Source organism: Eptatretus burgeri, chromosome 5 (assembly GCF_056783735.1).
Source record: "Eptatretus burgeri isolate ZD-2024b chromosome 5, Ebu_testis_v1, whole genome shotgun sequence".
NCBI classification, from domain to species: domain Eukaryota; kingdom Metazoa; phylum Chordata; class Myxini; order Myxiniformes; family Myxinidae; genus Eptatretus; species Eptatretus burgeri.
The window spans coordinates 23,817,504-23,844,664 of NC_140965.1; the positions used below are offsets into that span (position 1 = coordinate 23,817,504).

Here is a 27,161-nt window from a genome sequence, read left to right on the forward strand (position 1 = left end):
CTAAACACAGAGGAGAGTTTTGGCAGGGACTGCTTGCAGCCTATGTTGATCTCTGTAAAGTGTTTGATTCAGTGAATCGGGATGCCCTCTGGAGGGTTCTTGGTCTTCGTGGGGTGCAACCAAAACTGATCGATCTGATGTCTGAACTCTACTCTGGTACTGAGAGTGCTGTGGGATGTGGTGGTACCATCTCTGACTTATTTCCAGTTGTTACTGGAGTTTGTCAGGGGATGTGTCCTGGCCCCCACACTTTTCAGCACTTGTATGGACTGGATTATGGTGAGGACGTCGGAGAGATCAAGCTGCGGTGCATCATTTTGGAATGTCAAGATCTCTGACCTTGATTTCGCAGATGATGCAGTCATCTTTGAGGAAATTCTGGATATCCTTTTGGGGGCCCTCGAGGTGCTGAATGAGGAGTCAGAGCCGCTGGGCATTACGGGTTTCCTGGGTCAAAACTAAAACCCAAGCTTTCAATGACATCTTGGATGCTGCTGTCCTGTCTGTGCCTGTTTGTGGTGAGGATGTTGAGGTCACGGAGAGATTCACTTACCTTGGCAGTAATTCATGTCTCTGCTGACTGTGAGCCAGAGGTCTATCAGACGTCTGGGTCGGACCTGGGGAGTCATGGATTCACTGGATCATGGGGTGTGGTGCTGCCGGTACCTGTGCGGGAGGACGAAAGTCCAAGTCTTCATGTCCTTGGTGCTTCCAGTCTTGCTCTATGGATGTGAGACTTGGACTCTGACCAGGGATCTGAGATGGATACGTAATTCCTTTGGTACCAGGTCTCTTCCGAGAATCTCAAGGAGATGAGGATGGGCCAGGAATCTTCTTGGGGGATGACCAGACGGAGGCCCTTGAAGTACCGGCGGAAAGCGGACACAGCGACGTGCTGCTCTGGCGCATGCTCCAATACTTGACCTGACCTGACCTGACAACTCCATTAAGCTTTAGTACTTAGCTGTAATAACTGACTGTAGTCAAACTCTTGAGCAATTTTTTTTTCCACCTTAACTGGAAACTTTCATTCTGAAATTTTTAATGAACTCAAATTAAAATCTCAACAATTCTTCGCCTTAGAATCAAAAGGTTCTAACTAATAGAGGTTCAATTGTCAGATGGACCCTTTTGATTCGAAGGCAACTAATTATTGTGACTCCATTGGATGAAAATTCATTTAAATCCAAATAATATGAAGGTAGCTCAAGGTTAAGTTGCACTTGTTGACTTACAAAATTTGAAAGTAAGATTGAGTGAATGAAACCTTATTTTCCAAGACATTGTCCCTTGCGACGCGTACACATTTGTCCCATGGTGATAACGTATTAATTACAGAAGTGAAGATATTTTTAAGATGGTTATACCCAGCCATTTTTGTGACATCCGCTTTCACATCATCACCAAATATTCCTTGAGTTGTCTGAAGCAATGAAAACATCACGGTCACAAATCCAAACTATATGGGGCATGCGTTGGCACTCCCCGTCACGATTTAATATCATAACATCTCGTCTCATGTCATCATAGCTCATCAAAGCCTGTTGTTAGCTTAACGGTTAATGTGGCTGGTTGAAAATATCCGGGTCTTGAGTTTTAGCTCCTGTCGTACCGTTGAATTAACACCAGTTGGGTTGACTCAGCCTGTCATCCTTCTGAGGTTAGCAAAATTAATACCAGCTTACTGGTAATAGGGGGGCACTGCATCAGTCCCTCCCATCAGTCCCTTCCTCCAGCTCGTGAGTTCATGAGACTCATATTTTTGAATCCCTCTCTCCTGCTCAGCAAAGCTAAGTTTCCTCGACCAGATACATCCTGTTTAATTTTCTGTTCTATGTTGCTGGTTGTGTTTTTGCCCAGTTTTATGTGGCAAACCATTCCCTGTGTCCCGAGTAAAGTCTGGCCTACTCATGCAGGGCTGGGCTACTCAGGTTGATTTTCCTGCCTCCATTTTTGACCTCACATGCTTTGTTGTCACTCCTTTTCTCCAAGGTATTGTTACTTCTGCTCCCTCAGCTTATCCATCCTATCCACTCTTGTATGCTCCCTTACCCCTCATTCTTACACACGTCCCTTGTTGGCTGTCTCTGTCTGTTTTGTCCCTCGGCCCTACTGTTGGTGTCCCCCCCCTCCTCTTTCTACTGTACCTTCTGTTATGTTGCATTCTGATCCGTTCGGTGTTCTATCTCTTCAACAAGCATTGACTGTATACAAAAAACTCTACTGATAGACTCCTGCAAATTTCAGCTGCATTGGAACCTTTATTCACCAGAAACCTCATTAAATAATACGATCTCACAGTACTGTTGCAATTTGGCAATACATGGCGTGCCTTGGGCAGCTGTGATGTCACTTCACAGAAAAGTTGCCAATACTACTCCATAAACCTTCAGGGATCTGGCATTCAATTTATATTCTTTAAAACAAAAAGTGAAAGGTAAACTTGATCAACCTTACCTCAGTGCCAAATGGTGATCCTTAATCTTGGTATAAATCGGTAATTTACAACAAAATAATTGTGCAATATTTAAAGCATGCAGAAAAAGACATGCTTCGTTGTGTCTCAAGCTCAGTACAAGTTGTGACGAGGTGAATCTCTTTACTTTTGAATGACTTTTGAAAGAGCTTGAATTTTGTACCTATTTATGGGATGGACAGTAGAAGTCTGGATGTAATCAAGTAATGTTATATTCTTCAATCAGAAACAACTCAACCCTCAAAAACTGAAAATTATGAAAACCCGATTAAATTTTTCATTTGGAGTTCCACGGAAAACTAGAACGGCACTATAGAGCGCATACCTCCACCAGGCTAATTAGTTTACGTTTTGTATCCCACTGATAGGCCAGATCTGGACTCAGACCTGAACTAAAATTTAATCGGCTTGTTCTCGTCACCTAACCAACTCATCCACCAAGTTTCGTGCATATCCGTCCATAACTTATTGAGATATCATGCTATATATCGTTGTAGCCCTGTCTCTCAATGACGAAAAATCACTTTAAAAGTATCGGATCCAGATCCAGATTCGGATCTTCACCAAAATTTAATCAATTCTTCTTTGTTACATGTCCAACCTACCCACGAAGTTTCGTCTGAATCCGTCCGCAACTTTTTGAGATATCCTGATACATGTCGTTTTTGGCCTCATCGATGAAAAATCACTTAAACATTCTCGGATCCACATCCAGGTTCGGATCTTCACCAAAATTTAATAATCTCGTCGATGTCAAATACCCAAGCTCACCACCAAATTTCGTCCCAATCCATCCATAACTTTTGAAGATATTTTGTTCACAAACAGACAAACAAGAAAGATGTCATTATAGCATGATACTTGTGGAATCCAAAAAACAAATTTGATCTCAAAAATAATTGGTGGTTGAATTCAATCACCAAATATGCATCTCTTCTTCAAATCCCAAGTCAATGGGATGAAAATTGAGGATTTTATCAATTCCACCTGAGTTGTTGACGTTTGGCCAATGTTGACCTCAAAATTATTTGGCTGGTTAAATTCAGTGACCTGAAATATAAATCCTCTTGAAATTTCAAGTCAATCGGATGAAAAGTGAAGATTTTAGAAATATGACAAATTTGGTGACCTTTGGCCTATGTTGACCTTTTGACCCTTTGGCCTCAAAAATAATAGGCTTCTTGCTAAAGCCGCTGTCACACCTTGACGTTTTAGCCAGCGTATGGCAACGTATCAAAATGTATGTAAAACGCTGGCGTACGCTGAACTATTTTTTTTTTCAGTTTTTGGCGTATTCATAATGAGTTGGACGTATGCATAACGTATTAGTAACGTACACAGAGCGTTTCGATAACAAATAGATAACTTATACCAACGAATGCTTAGCGTGTTGTTGGCGTTCACAACCTATGCCCAATGATAGTCTAACTTATGCATAGCGCGTGGCAGCGCATCGCCGACGATCACGTGGCATAGCCTATTAAAAGGCTGCGGCTCGACGATTCAAATCATAACCGCACTAGACATCGAAGTGTCAAGCTGCTGTCACACCTTGACGTTTTAGCCAGCGTATGCCGACGTAATAAAAATTTGCCGAATACGCTGGCACACGTCTAATATGTTATGGGTAAGTTTTGTATACGGTAAGACCACGCTGAAGCACGCTGGCATACGTTGTAGTACGTCGAGTACGTCGACAAATTTTAAGCATGCTCAAAAATTTTAGACGTATGCCAGCGTATGACTCGCACGTTCCGCATACGCTGGCCATAAGTTGTAGGCACGTTATGCGATCGTTGACACATGTCGATACACGTTACTTGAAAGTTACTCATAAGTCGAAACACGTCGAGGTAATGTTTAGCATATCAGAAACTTATTTCTAACCTATGAGTAACGTGTTGTAGGCACGTTACGCGATCGTTGACACATGTCGACACACGTTACTTGTAAGTTACTCATAAGTCGAAACACGTCGAGGTAATGTTTAGCGTACCCGAAACTTATTTCTAACCTATGAGTAACGTGCTTTGAACCTGTGTAATGTATCTCCAACGCATATTGACGTATGTAGATGTATTTGACGTCTTCCGGACGACCACAGAACTTACTGAACGTGTTTCTAACTTACAGCTACCGTATAATGACGTATTGGCAGCGTTTAGGGGAATTGGTATATAAAAATGGGGTTCACACAGGAGGAACCCGTCAGTGTTCCAGACTCCATGTTTTTTTTTTTTGTCTGTAATCACGTATAAAAAATTCTGCAGAGCACAGTTATCATTGGAAATTTTTGTAACTTCGCATATCAGAGGCCTATAGAGGTCGTTTTCAGTGCACAAAATTTTGAAGGTCAAAGGTCAAGGTCACTTTGTCGCAAATCAGGGGAGTTGAGGAAACTTATTTTTTGAGTAATTTCGATCGGATAGTCTTCAAACTTCATGGGAATATAGTTCATGGTCTGGCGCTCAGCTGATTAATTTTTGGTGGCGATTGGCCTTGACCTTCATGGTTAACGCCTAAGGTCAAACATATTTGACCCCAAGGTCAAATTTTCAAGTTTTAGGAACCATATCGTGTAGTACCTCAAATTGAACACCTCGATGAGTGCTTTCTAGATATGTCAAGCTTGAGACATTATGACGTCATTTGGTGATGTTATGAGGCAAACGCATATTTTTCATGGTTACTCTGTAGAACGATTCTCATCGGAATCTCTCGTAGGCAGATATTCCTCAAGGAGTCGCTCCTGGTGGATAGCGGCTCTGTTCACCTCAGTGTGACCTTAAAGAAGTCACACGTGGTCACCTTTTGGCAAGATACGGGTCAGGGTGACATTGGTTTATTTTTTCTTCGGCATGACGGTGATGTTGACACTTCGATTTCTCGTGCGGTTATGATTTAAATCATTGAGCGGCAGCCTTTTAATCATATTATATTATAACCGCACTAGAAATCGAAGTGTCAACATCACCGTCATGCCGAAGAAAAAAGAAAAAAAAAACTATGGAGTCTGGACCACTGACGCTAAACATTACCTCGACGTGTTTCGACTTATGAGTAACTTACAAGTAACGTGTGCCTACAACTTATGGCTAGTGTATGCGGAACGTGTGAGTCATACGCTGGCATACGTCGAAAAATTTTGAGCATGCTTAAAATTTGTCGACGAGCTCGGCGTACTACGACGTATGCCAGCGTGCTTCAGCATGCTCTTAACGTATACAAAACTTACCCATAACGTATTCGACGTGTGCCAGCGTTTTGGACAATTTTTTCATACATCGGCATACGCTGGCTAAATCGTCAAGGTGTGACAGCGGCTTTATGATGAACTCCACCATGCGGTGAAGTTTTGTGAAGATCGGTTTGAAATTGTGACCTGTAGGTGATAAACATAAATGCAATCAGACAAACAAAACAAGAATAAGACTGTGCAGAGCACGAGATTGTAAAATCCACCCCCTTTCCAGCAGCTGCCATGGATACATCAAATTGTCCATTTCATTAAGATTAAAAATGTGAAAATGACAATCTTAATCAAAGCTCAGGTCAACAGGATGAAAGTTTATTTTTCAGATTGAAATTGATGATTTTCGAAGTTTGACCTTGACTTGACCTTTCACCTATTGATCTCAAAAATAGTTGTTTTCCAAATCCAGTGACGCAATATGCAAATCTTGTTCAAATTTCAAGTCGATCGGATGAAAAATGACGATTTTAGAAATTTGACCTCAAGATGACCTTTGACGTTTGACCTCAAAATCGATAGGCTTCTCTGTTGAGACTACCTCTACAACGTGGTAAAGTTTCATGGTGATTGGTTTCGAATTATGACATGTAGGCAATGGACATACAGACGGACAAACAGACAGAATAACAAAATCGACTGACCAACATATATATGAAAAATCATGGATTTTGTAAGTAATAACGCACGCAATCAACCAATATACTTAGAAAAATCTTCGATTTTCACAAGTAACAAACAAACAGACACACAGGGGTGAAAACATAACCTCCATCCACCTTCGGTGACAAAGGTAAAAATAAAAAAAATGTACAAATAATCAGAAAATGCACTAAAATGTAATTCCGAATCATTTTTGTGTCGGCATTCATGCATATATTCCCTTTTTCGGTCCATGATTTCTTGTGAATACATATCACGATCACGTGTATCTTACAGCCAATCTGGGGCTACATTGGAAAGAAATAGAGGCCAAAGTATAAATCTCTTGGAAATTGAATCGGTCGCAATCACTGACGTAAATATAACTGATCACTGGTTTGCTGAAAAACAACTGGGCACCAGCCACCATCTTCATACTCGCCGCAACTGCAAAGGTGGCATGCACTTTGCCAGCGTGTGTTGCATTTGGGTGCAATAACAAACAATATTTTGGTGGTGGGAAGCCATTTCACAGGTAATTAGATGTCTATCATTTGACTGAAACCCTACATAGACTGTAGCTTTATTTTTGTGGAGCTGAATTCAACCTGAGTTGTAATGTTGAAGGTTTGACCTCCTGGTGAATACCATTCATTCATTCATTAAAGATTTCCTGAGTAAACAGCAATTATTATGTAAAGGGAGAATGCAAAGCGATTCTGGTATTAAAATATTTTTGGATTGTTTACTAAGGAACTGTCAATCCATAGTGAATCTGAATATGGAGGCCGCGTGGCTCATCAGGAAATGCACTTTCATCAGCTGGTAGTTCCTCCATGTCAGAGCTCAGTGGTCGCAATGGGTACCATTCTTAGGTTTTAACATCAATATATTTTTTTCCTGTTAATTATTTTTTGCTATCTATCCCTGTCCTGAAGCTGATGCCATATTGTTGCTCAGGGTGCAGAGGGGAAGTCAGGCCTCACAGGCCTAATTGGAGATCGTGGATATCCTGTGAGTTTTAATCTTTGTTTGATATTTTATTATTTTTCACAATATTGCCTCATTCATGAAACTAATTTTGACTTCTCATCTATATTGTTATGGGAGACAGATTCGAACATGGTTATTTTTATGTACTATACTTGCATATTAATTATAAGCACATGCACTCATTTCACAAAAAAAACAACTACTTGGATCAAGAAGTTAAGATCAATACAACAACAAAACTTTTTCCATCATTCCCCCCTTTCTTCAGGGTGTTGGTGCAATAACGACATTCCATCCTCCATACCCATCTGTCCATTGCATCAGTTTTGTGCAAACCCAAACATTCCGTATCTTTCTCGGCATTTTCAATCCGTGACTTTTTAGTACGTCCTCTCTTCCTTCCTTCGCCCGTGAGCTTTTTTTGTTTTCATTCCATCTTCATCTTCTGATCTTCGTTACACATGACCACACCGACCAAGTCTTCTGTTCCCAAGTTCTTCTTCACTATAAATGATTTTTAATCTTTTCCTGATTTCTCACCTCGGTATTCTTTCTTTCACAGACAATCCATTCATCCATCCTATCATTCTCGTCTCCGTTCCTTCCATTCTTTTTACATCTTCGATCTGCGTTGCCCACGTTTAACTTCCATACATCAATACAGATCTGATACAGGATTTATAAACTCAAACTTTTACACATCACGGAATGTATTCCAAACTGATGTTATTTATTACAAACTGATCTTATTCTTCATTGAACGGATAATTCTGCTCCTCTTGATGCCTCTCTCATGTCTCTGAGATTAGAGAAAGTTTTGACTTTTTCTCAATTATAAATTCTGAGCTCCTGAGTATTTATTTTTTTTGTTCTTGAAATGATTGATCCTCAGATCTTTTACAGTTGAAAATCCCAGATTTTGTTACCAAATTCCCAGTGATCCCACTACGCATCCTGTGATACAATCGATAACGCTCACTGTGTGTACATTGAACTGAATTCCATCAAACTCCTCGTCCGCATGTTGAACAAGGCCATCGTCAGCTTTCTTTCCTTTCTTCTTCTTCACCACCCACCACAACCTTCGTTTTATTAATGTTGATATTTAAATCTTTCTTCTCTATTGCACTTTTCCATTTTTGAAACATTTGTTTTGTTTTGTTTTTCACTTTGAGCATTCAATGCTAAGTCATCAGCGTACAGTAATAACTCAATCGGGAATCACAACCTTTCATTTTTCATCAATTTGTGGTGAGGGTGGTGAACAGCTATCTTGAAGACCTGGAGGGAAGAATGAGATTGAAGAGAATGTTGAAGTTGATTCCACAGGTGGGCAAAAAGAGAAAGAAATGAGTGGAGGTGAGCAGTGATCCTGGATTTCAGTAGTTTCAGCAGAAAGGGGTTGATGGTGGACCATGTGGGCACTGCAGAAATATGGGGGGGGGCATGAAAAGAGCAGAGGGTGCAAGACCAGAAAGGAGCCGGTAGAAGACAGAGAGACCACTGACATGTCTGCGATGGTGAATTGATAGGTCCATAGACTCAGCTTCATCGTGCGAGATTCCAATAATTAATTTTGGATGCCTTGGTTTCCATGGCATCAATTTGAGAAAGATGTGAGGCAGGGGAGCGCAGTACTCTCCAGAGGGGTGAGCAGTACTCCATCAAGCTGCAGATGAATGCTTTGTATGTGGATGGGAGTTCAGGTGTGCCAAGGAAGGACTTTGGACGATGGAGGATACCCAGTAGAGCAGCTGGATTTGGAGGCCAGTTTTGAAATGTGGTTTGGATAAGAAAGATAATGTTTGATCGTGAGACCTATGAGTTTGAATAACTGAACTTCCTCAAGAGGATTGTTAATAAAGTACATAGGTGGATTGCCAAACAGTCCTTTCGGAGAGAAATAGTGAGAGCTTTGTCAGGATTGAAAGGCAAAATTCCAAGTGTTTCACCAGCATGTGATTTTGTTCAGGTCTGAAGAGAGGAAAGAGGCTGCAGTCTGCCTGTCTGAAGGATGAGGGACATCATGGCAGAGGGTGCATGGAGTCATCACAAAGAGATAAAGTGGATTTTCCAGAGTCAGAGAGATCATTGATGAATATCAGGAATAGGACTGGGACCAGAATACTGCCTTGGGGCACTCCAGCCTTGACAGGAGAGGAGATGAAAGGGTTCTGTTGAGAGCCACACATTGGCAATGAGAGTAGAGGAATGTGTGGAGCATGTGTGGCGTTAGCCTTCATGCCATAGGCAGACAGTTTGGGGAGCAAGGCAGGATGCCAGACTGTATCGAAAACATGAGATATGTCCAGAGAGACAGCCCTAATCTCAAGTCTGATGTTGAGAGCCTCCATCCATTGTTGGGTGAAGTAGGAGCAGCATCTCCAAGGTGGAGTTGCCTGGTGTGAAACCAAATTGGTGATCTGATATGAGGTTGTTACAGAAAAGGAAGGATTTCTTATCAACTGTGATGATGGATTCCATGACCGTGCTGATGATTGGAAATAAGCTGATAGATCTGTCATAAAGGGGATCAATTTTTGTACCTTTTTTATGTAATCTCATGATGTTCACTGATTTCCAAGCAGATGGAAGACGATCGAGTGCAAATGATAGGGTGAAAAGGGCAGACAGGATTTGCAAGAGCAGCAGAGCAGGTATTTAGGACATGTGAGCTGATGCCGTCCGGTCCAGTAGCAGAGTCAGAGTCGAGGGTTGAAGGAACGTTCTCCACATTTTCAGGTGCAAAAGACAGAGTTCAGGAGCAGTTGGATATGATAGGGAAGGATGGGTGCCGAGAGTGAGGGGTTGGGGACATAAAATTTGCTAGGAAATACAGAATTGAGGCATTCGGCCTTCTCACGAGCAAAGTCAGCTATGGTGCCATTTGAAGTGAGAGCATGCATGGGGGTAGCGTACACTAGAGACCGACTTACAAGGCACAACCAAGATTTGGAGGAAGGAAACAAGTTTGAAGGTTCATTCTTGAGGTTGAACAGATGTTGTTTTCTGGCTCTCCTGATAGTCGACACACACTTATTGCAGACTTTTTGGAATGTACTGAAATTGCCTTCAGTCGGATTTGCCTTCCAGGAAGAGAAGCAAGTTGGTTGTTTTAATTCTAATTGATGCTTCCATTTGTAACTTCTACATAGATTCGGAACGATGTACATGTTATGTACACAAGGGAGGAAGAGGGGAAAATTGTAAAAGAGGGAGAAAAGAAAATAAAAAGTTAAGAATATCTCCAGGCAAGTAAAGGAAAAACAAATAAGAAGAATGTATGATTATGGGGGTTAAAAGGAGGCAATATATATTATATGGGTACTTATTTGTCTTCATTCTTGACACATGCCCTGGAAGGTTATACTTTGTTATAGTTACTGGCTGATGAAGGGATCCTCATGTATGGTGATTGTGGCACTCACCCCTCAATGTCTTTCTCTTGCATTACATTTTCATTCTTCTTTTATAGGGATTTCCTGGTCCAGCGGGGACACGGGGAGAAAAAGGTGAAAAGGTGAAATGTGCATCAGATTTACAATATTGAGATTAATGTTTATGATTTGCCGGAGGGGACTCTAGGTTCGCTTTCCATCCGTCCGTCCGTCCGTCTATCCACCCATCCCACCTGTGGTTTTTCAGACTTTTTCCCCGTACCCTTTAACATATTCAACTGAAACTTGGTACATAGCTTTATTATGATAAGTTACAGAAAAAAGTTCGAGCTTCAGGGCGTTTCATCAATTTTTCAGAGCTATGCCCTTCTTGGACTTCAGACATATGATAGAGATAGGGGGCAGGTATTGCAAAGCAATTCTTCCTCTTGTTATTATCCCCTATTTGACTTCATCCAAAATGGAGGCTTATGGGTTTGATCTTGTGTGTGTGTGTGTGTGTGTGTGTGTGTGTGTGTGTGTGTGTGTGTGTGTGTGTGTGTGTGTGTGTGTGTGTGTGTGTGTGTGTGTGCGCACGAGCATGCATCTGCAACCATATCTCGGCCATGTATGGACCGATTTTATTCATACTTGGCAAAAAGACAATACATAATGGTATACATATGCACATCATTTTGTTTTGTGATTCAATCAAAGATGGCCGACTGGCAGCCATTTTAGTTGTTAAAAAAAACAGTATTGAACACGTCCTCAACCATTTCTCGAACATGCATTTACCAATCTCGTTCAAACTTGGCACACAGATAAAGAATGATGGTTTACATATGCATGTCATTTATTTTCGAGATTAGATTCAAGATGGCCAACTGGTAGACTGGCGGCCATTTTAGTTGTACATAAATATGGGCTTGCCCTTTAACTCCGTTTCGCAACATAACTGAAACAACGGGAACTATAACATTTTATGTCTTTTTTACTTGTTTTTCTTCTTATTGTTGTCAGATGGTAAACACATTAAAGCCAATAACCCAACTATTAAAACCAATAACTCAGCAAACCAATAACTAAATACTTTAAAGCAATAACATTTGAATTCAACATTTTTCATCATGAAATTAGCTGTGAAAATAGTCAAATCCGCTTTTAAATCATGTAAAAATCTGCTCTGCGGATGACAAAGGGAACCAGAATGGCACTCAGTAGAGTGCATACCTCTGCCAGGCTGAACAGTTCACGTTTTATATCCCAAAAATAGGCTGGATCTGGATCTGGACCTGAACCAAAATCGAATCAGCTTGTTTTGGTCACCTACCCAACTCATCCACCAAGTTTCGTCCAAATCTCTCCATAATTTTTTTGAGATATCATGCTATATATAGTTTTTGGGCCTCTCATTGGTGAAAAATCACTTTTAAAATTCTCATATCCGGACACAGATCTTCACCAAAATCTAACCAATTCTTCCTTGTCACATACCCAACCTGTCCACCAAGTTTCGTCTGAATCTATGTCTAACATTTTGATATATCCTGCTCACAGCCAAACAGGGGTGAGAACATGACCTCCATCCACCTTCGGTGGGGGAGGTAATAAGGGCTGCAGTCATGCCCTGATGCATGTGGATGACAGTGTGATGTGGTGTTAATGGCACAAATACATCAACTAGAGACAGGTCAACTCAAGATGCACTCTCAAACTGTTCAATTCCAAGAGAAAACCATCATGTGGATGGAAATGGGTGTACAGCTTTCTGCAAGAAAAAAACGAGCTTGTGGTTATTCACTTAGTGCAATGTATATAAACCTTTGAAAGCCAAGATATAAATGAGTAGTTTCGCTGAAAAAGAACTTCCAACAAAACCTAAATGCGAGTTAAAACACGATGAAATAAGTGCTTAGAGAGACTACGCCTATCATTTTTCTTTGGAACACCTACCCTCTGTAACCGACGTTATAGTGTGGAGAACATTCCCTTTCAACCCTTTCATAACTTAGGGAAGACAATGAAGAGGAAACTGTTTTGCTGTCTTGTAGACAAGCACACTATGAAACAAAATTGTCCAGTTCACACAGGGAAACGTTTTTAGATGCTTGGGAATGTGAAAGTGAGCATGCACTGGGCAACATTGTAAATATGAGAAAATAAAACATTTATTCCATACAACATTTGCTGCAGACTTTTTATAGAATTATTTGCCCCCTTTACTCTCACATACCCCAACTCCACCCCTATTCCTTTAGCCATTGACCAATGACTTTTATGGCAATTATCCATTTGCTAAGGCACATATGAGGGGCTTTCAAAATGTTTAATTCGAAGTGAGATACCGTACTCTCAAGAGTGCCAGAAACGTCTTTTTTAATTTCTCCAAAATATAATTATTTACAATTAGCAAGGAAACTCTTTCCTGACTAATTAGAAAAATCCTGGTCTTTTTACCTCCACCACTAAAGGTGAAGGAGGTTATGTTTTCACAGCTTTCTGTCTGTTTGTCTGACTGTGTGCAGGATATCTCACAAAGTTGTGAACAGATTTGGACCAAACTTGATGGACATGTTGGGTGAAAATCGAATCAATTGGGTGTGTGACAAGGAAGAATTGATTCGATTTTGGTGAAGATCTGAATCTGAATCTGGATACGAGAATAATTTAATTTCTAAAATGATTCTTCATCATTGAGAAATAGAGCCAAAAACGATATACAGCAGGATATTTCAAAAATGTATTGGGCCCGATATGTTCTCGTGGATCAGGCATTGCGTGGTGGAGGTATGCGCTCTACCGAGTGCCCTTCTAGTTCTTGTATTTGAAAAATAAATAATTTGCGTTTCTTGGACTATTCTGAATAGTTTGTTTAAAGAACAAGTTGAAGGAGATATTTCCTTCTGAACAAAGCACAACACATGATCTTACGAGTTGCACGTCTGTCATGATATAGTGCTGGAGCAGCACTTTCTAACATTTCTCATCGAATGTATTAAATCATTGTACAAAACTAACACTGATGTGCCTGGCATTTAACAGTGTAGAATGTTGAAAGAACATGCCTGTGGGTGTTGGTAAGCACAGATGGGAAAACAACTCAAAAACATTCAACATGCCCATCTTGGGGTGACTGCGTTAACTTTCAGTGTATAGAGCACACTCACTTTGCAAGTAATCCGACTATATTAAATAAGGCAATTCCCTGTATGTAAATGTGTGTATGTATGTCCATCTGAAAATCTATAGAAAAAAAAAAAAAGAACTGAGCCGATCTCCACCAAATTTTGCATACGTGTTGGTAATACCCAGGATTAGGTCAGGAATGCAAACAAAACTAGAAAGCAGCTGAAAATGCAAACCTCATCTGTGTCTGCTTTGTATTCCGACTTCCTCTTCTTCTTCCGTATGCTAAACATGACGAAAACAGGACAAAAAAAAAAAAACTTGAAAAAATTGGTGATATTAGGCGACCATGACCTTTGGAACTCAAAAGCAATCGGCTTCAGTGACCCAATATGCAAAATCTGCTCAAATTTCAAGTCATTCAAATAAAAATTGACAATTTTATGCAACCTTATGTGATGTTGACCTTTGAAATGTTGACCTTTTGAAGCTTTGTTGAAAATTTGATGACAAAAGGTCAAATGGTTTAAAAAAAAAAGTCAGCCTGGACACACACACACACACACACACACACACACACACACACACACACACACACACACACACACACACACACACACCACAGTTCAAGTGGTGTACTGACCTCTGCTGCAGACACAGGGGATTATTAGCCACAGCACAAAATATACTTGCCCCACCTTCCCCACTATCTCTCCCCCCCCACCCTCCCCCACACCCCCAGGCTGCTCCTGAAGGGAGTGGGTGTTTCTCGTTCAACTTTTTAAAAAAAAATCTTTTTTGTAGCTATTTCTTGTAACCAATTTGAATTTGATTCCAAAAGATGCAATAAATTTGACACCTGGCAAGCACACGGTAAATAATGGAATATTATTGTATATTGGCCTTTGTAATAATCCCATTTGATTAATTGCACAAAGCATTCTCAACTACGATGCAGTCTCATACTTTAGAAATCTATCCAATTAAGGACAACTCTCTGATCTGCTCAATTGCTACAAACAGTGACACTACAGTATTTAACTATTTTAACAAGGTCAAAATTTACAGCAATGTGTACAATGCTTGATGTAAGTTATACAAGTGTAATCCTTTGAAAGAGTTTCAATCACAACACTTATTCGTGAATGGGTTTATATTTAGTTACTTCAAGTACAATATTGACACGTTCTCTCTGAAGCAACCTTAATATTGACAAGTAAATGAACATTTTTTTGCAAAAGATTCATTGACAAACAAATAAACCAATGTCACCTGCAGGGTGACCCGTATCTTGCCAAACGGTGACCACGTGTGACTTCTTTAAGGTCACACTGAGGTGAACAGAGCTGCTATCTACCAGGAGCGACTCCTTGAGGAATATCTGCCTACGAGAGATTCCGATGAGAATCGTTCTACAGAGTAACCATGAAAAATATGCGTTTGCCTCATAACGTCACCAAATGACGTCATAATGTCTCAAGCTTGACATATCTAGAAAGCACTCATCGAGGTGTTCAATTTGAGGCACTACACGATATGGTTCCTAAAACTTGAAAATTTGACCTTGGGGTCAAATATGTTTGACCTTAGGCACTAACCATGAAGGTCAAGGCCAATCGCCACCAAAAATTAATCAGCTGAGCGCCAGACCATGAACAATATTCCCATGAAGTTTGAAGACGATCCGATCAAAATTACTCAAAAAATAAGGGTTTCGTTGACTCCCCTGATTTGCGACAAAGTGACCTTGACCTTTGACCTTGACCTTCAAAATTTTATGCACTGAAAGGGACCTCTATAGGCCTCTGATATGCGAAGTTACAACAATTTCCAATGATAACTGTGCTCTGTGTGGTGGTACCATCTCTGACTTATTTCCAGTTGTTACTGGAGTTCGTCAGGGATGTGTACTTGCCCCCACACTTTTCAGCACTTGTATGGACTGGATTCTAGGGAGGATGTCGGAGAGATCAAGTTGCGGTGCGTCATTTGGGAATGTCAAGATCTCGGACCTTGACTTTGCAGATGATGCAGTCATCTTTGCGGAGACTTTAGACATCCTCTTGGGGGCCCTCGAGGTGCTGAATGAGGAGTCGGAGCCGTTGGGATTACGGGTTTCTTGGGTCAAAACTAAGATCCAGGCTTTCGGTGACATCTTGGATGCTGCTGTCCTGTCTGTGTCTGTTTGTGGTGAGGATGTTGAGGTCGTGGAGAGATTCACTTACCTTGGCAGTGATATTCATGTCTCTGCTGGCTGCGAGTCAGAGGTCAATAGACGTCTGGGTCGGGCCTGGGGAGTCATGGATTCACTGGATCATGGGGTGTGGCGCTGCCGGTACCTGTGCGGGAGGACGAAAGTCCGAGTCTTCAGGTCCTTGGTACTTCCAGTCTTGCTCTATGGGTGCGAGACTTGGACTCTGACCAAGGATCTGAGACGGAGACTTAATTCCTTTGGTACCAGGTCTCTTCGGAGAATCCTTGGCTATCGCTGGTCGGATTTTGTGTCCAACGAGCGGTTGCTGAGAGAGACTCGGATGAGATTTGTTACCTGCATAGTCCGTGAGCGTCAGTTGCGGCTGTATGGACATGTGGCTCGTTTTCCTGACTCTGATCCTGCTCACCAGATTCTCTCAGCGAGGGAGTCTCATGAGTGGAGGAGGCCAGTGGGTCGACCACGTGCCTCATGGTTGCAACAGGTTGACCATCATCTCAAGGAGATGGGGATGGGCCTGGCATCTGCCTGGGGGATGGCCAGACGGAGGCCCCTGGAGTACCGGCGGAAAGTGGACGCAGCGACGTGCTGTTCTGGCACATGCTCCCATACCTGACCTGACCTGAACTGTGCTCTGCAGAGTGATTTATACGTGATTACAGACCAAAAAAAAAAACATATGAAGGTCAAGGCCGATCGCCACCAAAAATTAATCAGCTGAGCGCCAGACCATGAACTATATTCCCATGAAGTTTGAAGACGATCCGATCAAAATTACTCAAAAAATAAGGGTTTCGTCGACTCCCCTGATTTGCGCCAAAGTGACCTTGACTTTTGACCTTGACCTTCAAAATTTTGTGCACTGAAAGGGACCTCTATTGGCCTCTGATATGCGAAGTTACAAAAATTCCCGATGATAACTGTGCTCTGCAGAATTTTTTATACGTGATTACAGACAAACAAACAAAAAAATAAATAAATAAAAACATACAAGCTGACTAACATATCTTGCAAAAACTTCGTTTTGGCAAGATAATAAACATTTTACAAAATAATTAACTTCACTAAAAGCATGACTCAGACGACGTTTGACATTAAACATGTTTTCCCCCCTTTTTAGCCGAGTCTTATTCTGGAAATCAATGAATGTATGTATTATAATAAATTATAATTGCTCCAACATATTGTTGCGGCCACGGATACCGAGACACCAGCTTGTCACTCAGGGGGATTAATCCCCGGTTGTCCTCGGTAGAGCCGGACCTGGGGCCACCGCTCACAATTAATGTTGTGATACGGTGGGTTGTTTTAAAAACACGAACCCCACTCAGTCAACCACGACTTCCAGTGTCCGCCGTCTAATTATTCCGTTTAACTAGAGGTCACGTGGTTACCTGAGTGGGGAGCGCGCCCTCGGCAAAGCACCAATGTTATCTGATTAGATTTTAATTAGGGCGGCCGAGCGTTTTAACCGCTGGTGTGTGCCGACGATTTTTTGGTCATATCTGTGGTAATTACCTTCCAGTCTATCTCGGTTCGGACAATGCGAGACCAATAGAAGGAAAGGACAAACACGGACAGGTTGGAAATCGACAAATAATTTATTAATAATAAAAATAAATAAATGGAAAGAACTTTTTATTTTCTGAGGTAAATGAAGAATAAATTTCAAAGCAAAATCAATCAAAATGCCAGGAAAGAGACAAAGAGCAGATGCTTATCGGGGGTTGACTTATTTACAGCTAAACACAGACAAGGGTACCCAGCAGATCATTCAGGGGGAGGGGAGGGGGAGAATCGTCTCGCTCACCAGAAAGTCGTCCATGAAATGAAAACGTCCTGAAATGTGTGCGTGCGTGTCACGTTTGTCACCAGCACTAATCCCCACCGTGCACCCTCTCGCGGGGCAGCCTTGAATGCCAGTCGACATCTGGAGGGCACCAGGATCGTCCGTCGTGGGTTTAGACCCTGGTGTTGTTGGTGACCGACCCGTGCCTCACTTGTTGGCGGCTCTGCTCACACCCACACATGCACCACACGCTCGCTTGCCGAAGCACTGGGAAGGCCAAATTGTCTCGTTGTTGGCGCTGGTCAGACACCCTCTTTCTTCTCGCCTCTCTCGCCCTTTGCTTTTTCCTCTCTCCTTTCGCTTTTTCTTTTTCCTCAGAACGGACCTCCCTTCGTTTTTTTATATCTCCGGGCCGTCTCCGTGGGTGCAGTCTGCCCCAAGCTCACCCCACCCCACTGGCGCACAGTTACCATGACGACCCTTGCGCTCTCAAAAAAAGGCGGGCGTCGGTGCTCACGAAAGATTGTTGCTGATTAAGAATGAGGGCGGGCTTCAGAGCTCGTGAAAGAAATGTGTGTAAACGTGTCTGTCGTAAAGAAAAAAGCTTCCCCTAAGAGAGGAGATCTATCCTTTACCCTTCTCAACGCATCACATTTAAGATCCCATTAGACATGGGGATGGGGCTAATCTGAACATGCATTTAAGGAAATAACTGTCTGAGGACCTAGATGTGTGGATGCATTCATCAGACCGGATTCTGAAATCCGTAACAATATGTTCATATTGTACCAAGTTTGATTTAAATACCTTCAGCTGTTCTCAAGTGTCACATTTTTACCTGACATGACCACTCACCTTTGAACTTTGTTGCCAAAATATAATCAGTTCATCTTTGCATCATAATATATACTTGTAGCAAATTTAGTCAAAATCCCATCACTGGTTCACAAGTTAGTGCAGTTACAGAATTTTTACCAGATGGGACCTCTGACCTTTAACCTCGTAACCCCATCATCTAACCCGTTTACCTTTACATAATTTTTCATACTTGTATCAAGTTTGACTTAGTTCCCTTCAGCCGTTCTTAAGTTATTGCGGTAACGAAAACCTATTACACTTTGACCGTTGACCTGTGACCTCGTGATGCCGAAATCTCGTCAGTTCATATTTGCATTATGATACATACTATACCAAGTTTGGTCAAAATCTCATCCCTTCGTACATAAGTTAGCTCGGTAACAGAATTTTTACCCAATGGGACCCATGACTTTTGACCTTTTGACCCCATAATCCAATCAGTTAATCTTTGCATCATTATGCATCATTGTGCCAAGTTTGACTTGTATCCCTTCAGCCATTCTCCTTAAGTTATCACTGTAATCAAAACCTATCATGGACGGACGGACAGACACCCCAAAAACATAATGCCTCCGCCGACTTTGTTGGTGGGGTCATTAAAAAAAAGGTTTTAATTTTTGATAATCGGGATTTAATTCATTTTCAATTCCACTCAATTCAGTTTTGTCCTCTCAAATGATGTACAATACTCATCTCACCAACCAATACAATTTTGCAGAGAACACCAAAAATGTCATTAATGTTCATTGATGGAATTACATGGTCTTATTAAAGTCAGCACATAGGCATGTATAAATAATCGATAATGTCTGTTTATATTTAGTACTAGCAGAGGTACCCGGCATTGCTCCAGTGCTGTTGTAATCCTGTGAGCATTTTAAAGAAATCAAATTGTTTTTTTTCTATTTCTTGTTTTTTTTTCCTAAAAAAAAAAAAATTGCTTTTTTCTATTTCTTTATAGGTTTGTTTGTCTTGTCACTAAAGAGAAATTTTCTATTTCTATTTTTTTTATTTCCTAAAGCACTTCCCTACACCCACTAAGGAATGGGGTTGGGGATCAATTCATATTACCTTTCACATAGCTACAAAGCTGTTAACATTAAAAATGCAACGTTTTTTTTTTCAAAATTTTCAAAAATTGTTTTTGCCTGAAACACTCCCCAACACTCATTGATGCATCTCTGAAAGTTTGATGAAGATCCATTTGGCCATCTCTGAGAAAAATGACGACACACAGACAGACAGACCAACAGACAGACAGACAACATGTCTCTTCCAGTTTAGATAACGATGTACCATCAGAAATGAGTTTGTAAATCGTTCATTAAAATGAACTATGAATGCAATACTGTATTGTCTGAGTGTATCTGTTCTTTTAGAGTCTTCCTGGGCCAGCAGGAGCACAAGGTGTGGACGGAGCATTTGGAAAGGATGTAGGTATCATAACCTATGGCTCTGCATTCATTTACCTGGAGGAATCATTTCACAAAACCGACTGATGTTAATTCATTTTTATGGATAAGTGATGCACTGCATGATCTGAGTGTTCGCAAAAAAATGTTTGAATAGTTGAAAAATCTATTGAGGGATTATTTCCATTTTTTCCCCGATTTCTCTACATGGAAGTAGCGCACTTACCTTAAGCTATCTGGTCTGGGAGTTCTGCTTCCTCTCTTCTGCCTCTTCGTCCTTGTGTGAACCCTCATATTCCTCTGTTGTTCATTTCTTCCATGAGCCTCGACTTCCCTATTAAGAACAAAATAACATTTAATATTTCTGCAGACAGCTTGTGTGTCTGTCTACCTTTATGACATGAATGCTTTGTGATGACTGAGCTTTGCATGCTTCGCCAACTCATGCACTGCCCAAGCTATAATACAGAGGGCTATGAGGAGTGAAGCATTTGAAAGTGTGTGGACAGAAGATATAAAGGAAAAGGTTAAAGGTTAAACACACTGCAGTTGACACAAGCAATTACAGGTTTACATCTTTCACAGAATAATGCTCTTGGCAATGGTGGAGAAAGGTGGGTGGGGGAATGATAATTATTATTACTACGTCTATAATTATTCTTGCAAAAGTTAGCATTATTACAAAGATAGGTTTAACTCATCTGGGAGTTATTTTACATGGTTAGTTCATTCGATTCGTTGGGAAAGTGCAACTGATGACCTATGTTAGTTGCCGATACCTCGATTTACCTGCTGCTCTCCACACAGGGCTTGCTGGGCCTGCCTGGCTTGACTGGCCCAATGGGACCTCAAGGATCACAGGTATGTGGTTTTCTGTGTCCTCAATGTATGTTTGTCTTTTCACAAGCTTGTGACTTGGGCTTTGGCCACTCCTCTTCGATCTGGTGAAAGCTTAGAGGCAAAAAATGTGTGAGACAGTGATGCATTGCATGTTTGTTTCATCGAATTTTCTTGGGAGATACTGCACACATGAAAATACACTTGAAACACGATACAATAAGGGAGAACTTGGCCCCCATTTTTGTGGAGGACTTTGTCGTGTGCATTATTTTATATCGAGGCTCATGGAAGAGTGAGATGACAAAGATGAAAGGAAATATGAACTGGCAATGGAGTCACAGTTGGGCAAAACGAGCAAGGGAATGAATGAAGTGGAAACTAGAACGGCACTCGGTGGAGCGCATACCTCCGCTAGGCTGAACAGTTTATGTTTTGTATCTCACTGATGGACTGGATGTGGATCTGGACCGAATGTCACCTACCCAACCCATCCACCAAGTTTGTCCATCCATAACCCTTTGAAATATCATGCTCACAGACTAAAAAACAAATAGAGGTGAAAACATAACCTCTGTCCACCTTCGGCGGTGAAGCTAAATATGAGGGAGAGGATGGGAGGAAACGTAGTAACCTGCAAGTAAGAGGGTTGGGTTAGGTGGAGTTAATGGCGGTGGAAAAGTTCACAGGAGGGTCTGAGGGTCACATGAGATGGCGGCACATCGCCCGCTTGAAGCCCTCAAGGGAATGGTGGTATTGAAAAGCCACAAGAAGGTGGTTCGAACGTGCAGTAAGGCTAATTTGTGGAGTTTACCCACTGTGGGGTTGTTGAAAGAATACGTGCCCGGAGTTGCTGGGGATCAGGATCGGAGGCCTGAGAGAACAGAGGGAGTTAGACCAAAGGAGAGGTGATTTTAAAATAACAAAAAAACAGAGGCCATTCTTGTCCCATGAAAATACATCATTCTTGTCATGTGGAGACACCACGTGATTTCCACAACCTTCATCAAATGTAGATCTACTTCCACCAATACACCAACAGTATAAAATGGAATCAAGTTGCTTGTCTCTAAGTAAAAGTACCAATTGTGACTAACTGTTTCATAAGAAGGCATTTACAAAGCTAAGGTAGTGTTTGTTTTGCTGCAGTTAACATGCAACTAATAAATCAGTCGTGATTGACTCACAGGTGAGCTCGTTTTTTAGCTCGCCTGTTCGAAGAACAGAGAGCTATAGCGATACCCCCAGCGTGAGTGTGAGCGTCAGCGTGAACGTGAAAATGTTTAAGTTTTTGGTGCAAGTTATTTAGAAGCTTGCCATTCATTTAATATGTGTACTAGGATGCTGATATTTGGCATGGAGGTTGCTTTGGGGTATATTATTGATGTAGTGAAGTTGAAATTAAAAAATAATTTCAATTTTTTTTAATTTTTGACCTGTTTTGAACTTAACTTTTTTGTAGCACATCAACGTTAAAGTTTTTTTCCTTTCTAATGTTTTTATCTACCACACTATTTTTTACGGAGTACAATATACAAATACATATATTGCTTTAAAATTATTTGGATCAGACTTCACTACAATGCTTTATAAAAAATATTATTAGACTAGTCTTTTTAAAACGATAAATGTATAAACAGGTGAGTATTGGGTGGCTTTGACACCAACTCTCTGGTTTTCCTTGGTGTTGGCAAGACTAGGCCCATACTGCCAGGCATTGCTTTAAGTTGCACAAGCTGATTCCTTTGACGTCTTCATTACCTTGGGGTATTTCTTTTTCAGGGTGATCGTGGAGAGCAAGGAAACATTGGTCCACAAGGTCTTCCAGGGCTTAGGGTGAGTGACAAGCCATGGATATGCAAAGTTAATTTATTAATACAATTCCTGGATTAATCTGATAGATATCAATGATGGAAGCTACAAAAATTATTTAAGATTTGCATTCTAAGTGAATGAAAACAAACATTTTGAATGGCACTGCAAATGGAAACGTGTGAGATTTCAACCATTTCACCAAATTATGCTTTTTGCCTCAATTGATCGATTAAGTGTCCAACAATCAGTTTCCCTACCGTTCAAATTATAGGTGGACAATTTAAAAACTTCATGTTATATTTTTAATATACATACAGTATGTACAAGGTGACCTGAAAGTCGCTTTACCCCACTCCAGTAAAGCGAGATTTTGGTCTTAAACTTTGAATATACAGGACCGGTTTTATTGTACAGTATGTACTTACAATAATTAACCAGTGCAAAGTCGATGGTGTGCCATCGCAAATCCCCATGCTACCTTCCGAAAGCAAACTTGAAAGATGGCATAAAATTCCACCAGAATTCACCAAATATCAAGTTTTCAGTTAAAAAAAAAATGTCTCCGTTTTGACGCCTGTGACCCTAATTCCCCACCCTCTGGAGCGTGAACTGGGGGTAAAATCCAAAAATCGTTCCATATTTAATGTGTCCCCCAATGTTGATTGCATATCCAAGATATGATTTTAAAATGTGCCTTTAATTGCATAATTTGCTGTTTGATGTTTTGACCCTGCCCCAGGGGACAGGGCCAAAAATGATACTGCAGAGCTTTGTGGGACGTGGTCGTCATAACTATCAAGTTTGGTGAATTTCTGTACAACCATTGAGGAGGAGATTGCTTGCCAGACAGACAGACAGACAGAGCCGATTACAATATCCCCCCGTTTTTTACAAAAAGCTTGGGGATAATTAATTATTGTATCTGTATCTGTATACGCATACCACGACGGAAGAGAGGTTGGGGGGATGGGATGGGGGGGATGGGATGGAGGGGAAGGGAGGGAGGGAGGTGCCAGAAATTTAGCAGAGGTAAAGTGACTTTCAGACCACTCTGTATGATTAGTATTTTATTTTCTTTGCAAGAGTGAGGCTCATGGAAGACCATGGAAGAACTGAAAGTGGAACATACATCAAGGGAATGAATTAACAGGAATATAAAAGGATAGGGAGGAGTGGATGAAACACGAGCAAGTGGAATGGTTGAGTTAGGAATGCTGAATTTAGGTGATAAAGATCATGGGTCAAAAATGTGGACGACAAGTGACGGTGGTGCACAGCTTGCTTGAAGTCCTAGAAGGAATAGTGAGATAGGACAGTCTCAGGTAGGTGGTTCCATAGATGGGAGAAGTGAGGAATATAAGAGTTGAGGTACGCAGCCAGCCAGGATTTTGGAAGGTTAAGGAAGGGGTTAATGGAAGAATGAATGCATCCTGGAGTAGCTGGTGAGGGTTATAGGACAGACAGCAGAAGGAGCAATATTGAAGAATAGACGGTAGAAAACAGAGAGACGGTAGAAAACAGAGAAAACAGAGACATTGCTTGCAATGTGAGAGCAACAGACCTTATGCTTTGGCCTCATCACAGAAGATTCCAATAATTTTGAGAGTTTGAATTCGATGACACAGAATCCAGAAGACATATATGAAGCTGGTGTGCCAGTCTATAGCAGAGAGCAGCACTCAATTGAGCTATGGACAATGCCTTGTAGACTGAGTAGCTCTGATTTTTCAAGGAAAGACTTGGACCGACAGAGGATGCCCAATCGATGGTTAGCTTTGGAAGTCAGCTTTACTATTTAGTCAGCTCAGGAAAGGTTATGGCTGATGCTGTCGCCTAGAAGTTTAAGAGACCGAACCTCTTCCAGTGGATGACCAAGGAAACAGATTGTTGAATTAATTTGACCATCATTTTGGAGTGATAGGGTGAGACTGAGATTTCCCCATATTGAAGAACATTTCCATTTAACAGACCATTATCTAATAAATTATCGATCAGCAGTGACACAGCTAAGGTCTGCCTAGTAGAGGGATGGGGGTACTATAATCATACAATGGGCAGCCATCTGCAAAAAATGAAGAGAGACTTTTCCAGAGCATTTCTGGGGTCATTAATATAGATGAGTAACACGACTGGGCCCAAAACACTGCCTTGGAAAGTCTAGCCTCACTGGGAGAGAGGAGGAGAGGGCTCCGTAGGTCCAAGCATTTGGACCTTAAAACACGAAGATGCTGAGATTCTAATCAATAATCGTGTGTGTGTGTGTGTGTGTGTGTGTGTGTGTGTGTGTGTGTGTGTGTGTGTGTGTGTGTGTGTGTGTGTGTGTGTGTGTGTGTAATATGGAAAAGGCAAAGCCTCGAAGTGAACATAGAATTCTTCTTACATTCGCTTCTGACTTTACCTATAACTTGTTGACAACTGTATACCCAATTTCCGGTTACTTCGGCCTGGATTCGGGATCAGTGATCAAATAACGTAAATCACGATTAAAAATTATTTTTTGATGATGCGGGAGATATCTTTATTAAAATCAGTAGAGGAAATATACACCATGTCTGATATTATTTAGGTCTTTCATGTCTCCGACGATGCCTTTATCTCCCGGAATGCATCATTCCCCATGACAAAAACCGGAAGCAAAAGGGTCATAGCCGACGACACGGATTCCAAATTGCCAGGGTATTGTGTTGTTGTTGTTTCCTATTCTCTCATGTGCACGCGTTGAGTATGTAGCTCACTACGTTCGCTATAAACACTGAGCTAGGAAGTCATTGGTAAATTTTTTTGTTGTTGTTTTTCAAAATTTATTTATTTATTAAAAAAATTTGGAGTTGTTTTTCATGTCATCCTTGTTTGAATTTCCTTGCTGAACAGAAATTAGCTCAATGGAACTCGTTTCTCGAGAGGGAATGATTATTTTAAAACAAAACCTCTCATGTTTGTCACTCTTTAGAAACTTTGACTCAATGAATGAGATCCTACTTTTTCTAAATTTCATCACATTTCTGGCGACGGCAGTTTGAAGTAAGCAAATGCTTTTCCGAACACAATGCGAACATAACCTTCTAAAATGCAGACAATCGTCTTCCACGTTACGGAATCGGCCACCATTGCAACCGCAAACCCTTTTGAGGTTTGAGTTGATGTGTCCGGCACAGCATAGAAACATCATCAAGCAATGTTGTGTCTAGCAGAATAAGACGGTTATGCTCTTTTTCATATTCAGATCAATGTATTGGTGTACGTGGACAGGGCAAAGTTGGGGACCGAGGCTTGTGGGGTCGAAAGGGGAAGATAGGACGTCCGGGGCCTCCTGGATTGCCGGTGAGCTCCAGCGTGGTGTGAGCAATTGCATTATGATAAATACACAACGAACCTCTGTGAAACCAATCAAATTGGGAAACTTTGTAATGTTTATTTTCTGCTTAAAAAGACGGAATTCTAGAAATCGTGCCTTCCCTTGACAGGGAGCCATTGGTGACATTGGAGGCATCGGTGATGTGGTGAGATATATTGTATTTATTCATATTTTTTAATCCTAAAGATTGCTCAGACTTGCTGCATGGAGTGAACATTTTACTTCACGTATCATATTTTATTATTTTCTCATCTCGATGTGAATTTCTTGCTCCTCCAAGCTTAAAGTTTGTTCTGTGATCGATTGCGTATTGAAGACATAACAGCACGTGTCTTCTCAATGATGTACTGATTACAGGGTTTGCCTTGTCCCATGTTGCGTTGAATCCTTTCTCTGACATTAATAATACAGTGCCAGTGAAGTGCTTATACCTGTTGTCGGGTTTGTTTCTACAATTAGTGTGCCCAATTATTAATGGTAACTCAGAGTTTCTTAAACCCCTTGGAGTATCAAACCATCACGTGTTGTTTAGTTCCCCACCGGTTTCACCAGAGTGGACTATAAGTTTGCTCTCTCTCTCCATCCGTTCGTCTATCCACCTATCCATTCGTCTGTCTGCCCCACCTGTGTTTTTTCAGACTTCTTTTTCCATACCCTTTAACATATTCATCTGAAACTTGGTACATGGCTTTATTATGATACGTTGCAGATCAAGTTCACGTTTCAGGGCATTTTGTCCCTTTTTCACAGAGTTATACCCTTTGTGGACTTGGAAATATCACATCAGTCGGGGACATTTATTGCAAAGCAATTTTCCCTCGTTTTTTCTTTCTTCTTTTCTTTTCTGCCAATTTCCAAGCTGTATCTTGGAGCCAGCTGGGACATTTGGAACGATAATTTGCATCAATAATGGGAATACAAAGAATGTGGGGTTGACAATTTTTTTTGACCTTGACCTAATTTTAGGGTCATGACCCAACTGTAGACATTTTAACATTTTTCACCAAAACTCGACC

At 41.1% G+C, this 27,161-nt stretch overlaps 2 protein-coding genes and 1 long non-coding RNA gene across 3 annotated transcripts in view; 2 read left to right on the plus strand and 1 right to left on the minus strand.

Moving 5' to 3' along the window:
• The window catches only part of LOC147026068 (uncharacterized), a 155,475-nt gene that overhangs the window by 100,777 nt on the left and 27,537 nt on the right, over nt 1-27,161 (plus strand). The window contains exons 16-22 of the mRNA XM_085881096.1: nt 7,329-7,382; nt 10,837-10,881; nt 20,106-20,159; nt 20,946-20,999; nt 22,758-22,811; nt 26,040-26,111; nt 26,255-26,290. Of these exons, the coding sequence (XP_085737222.1) occupies nt 7,329-7,382; nt 10,837-10,881; nt 20,106-20,159; nt 20,946-20,999; nt 22,758-22,811; nt 26,040-26,111; nt 26,255-26,290 (369 nt within the window). The remainder of the gene's footprint in view (nt 1-7,328; nt 7,383-10,836; nt 10,882-20,105; nt 20,160-20,945; nt 21,000-22,757; nt 22,812-26,039; nt 26,112-26,254; nt 26,291-27,161) is intronic.
• LOC147026070 (uncharacterized) lies at nt 11,359-16,189 on the minus strand. The gene is made up of 2 exons (XR_015058109.1): nt 15,140-16,189; nt 11,359-14,152 (listed from the first exon to the last, which is right to left on the minus strand). It is a non-coding gene; the product is annotated as an uncharacterized LOC147026070 (long non-coding RNA).
• Nucleotides 25,403-27,161, plus strand: part of LOC147026071 (uncharacterized) — a 182,631-nt gene continuing 180,872 nt past the window's right edge. Inside the window, exon 1 of the mRNA XM_085881097.1 lies at nt 25,403-25,528. The gene's annotated coding sequence lies outside the window, so the exon portion shown is untranslated. The remainder of the gene's footprint in view (nt 25,529-27,161) is intronic.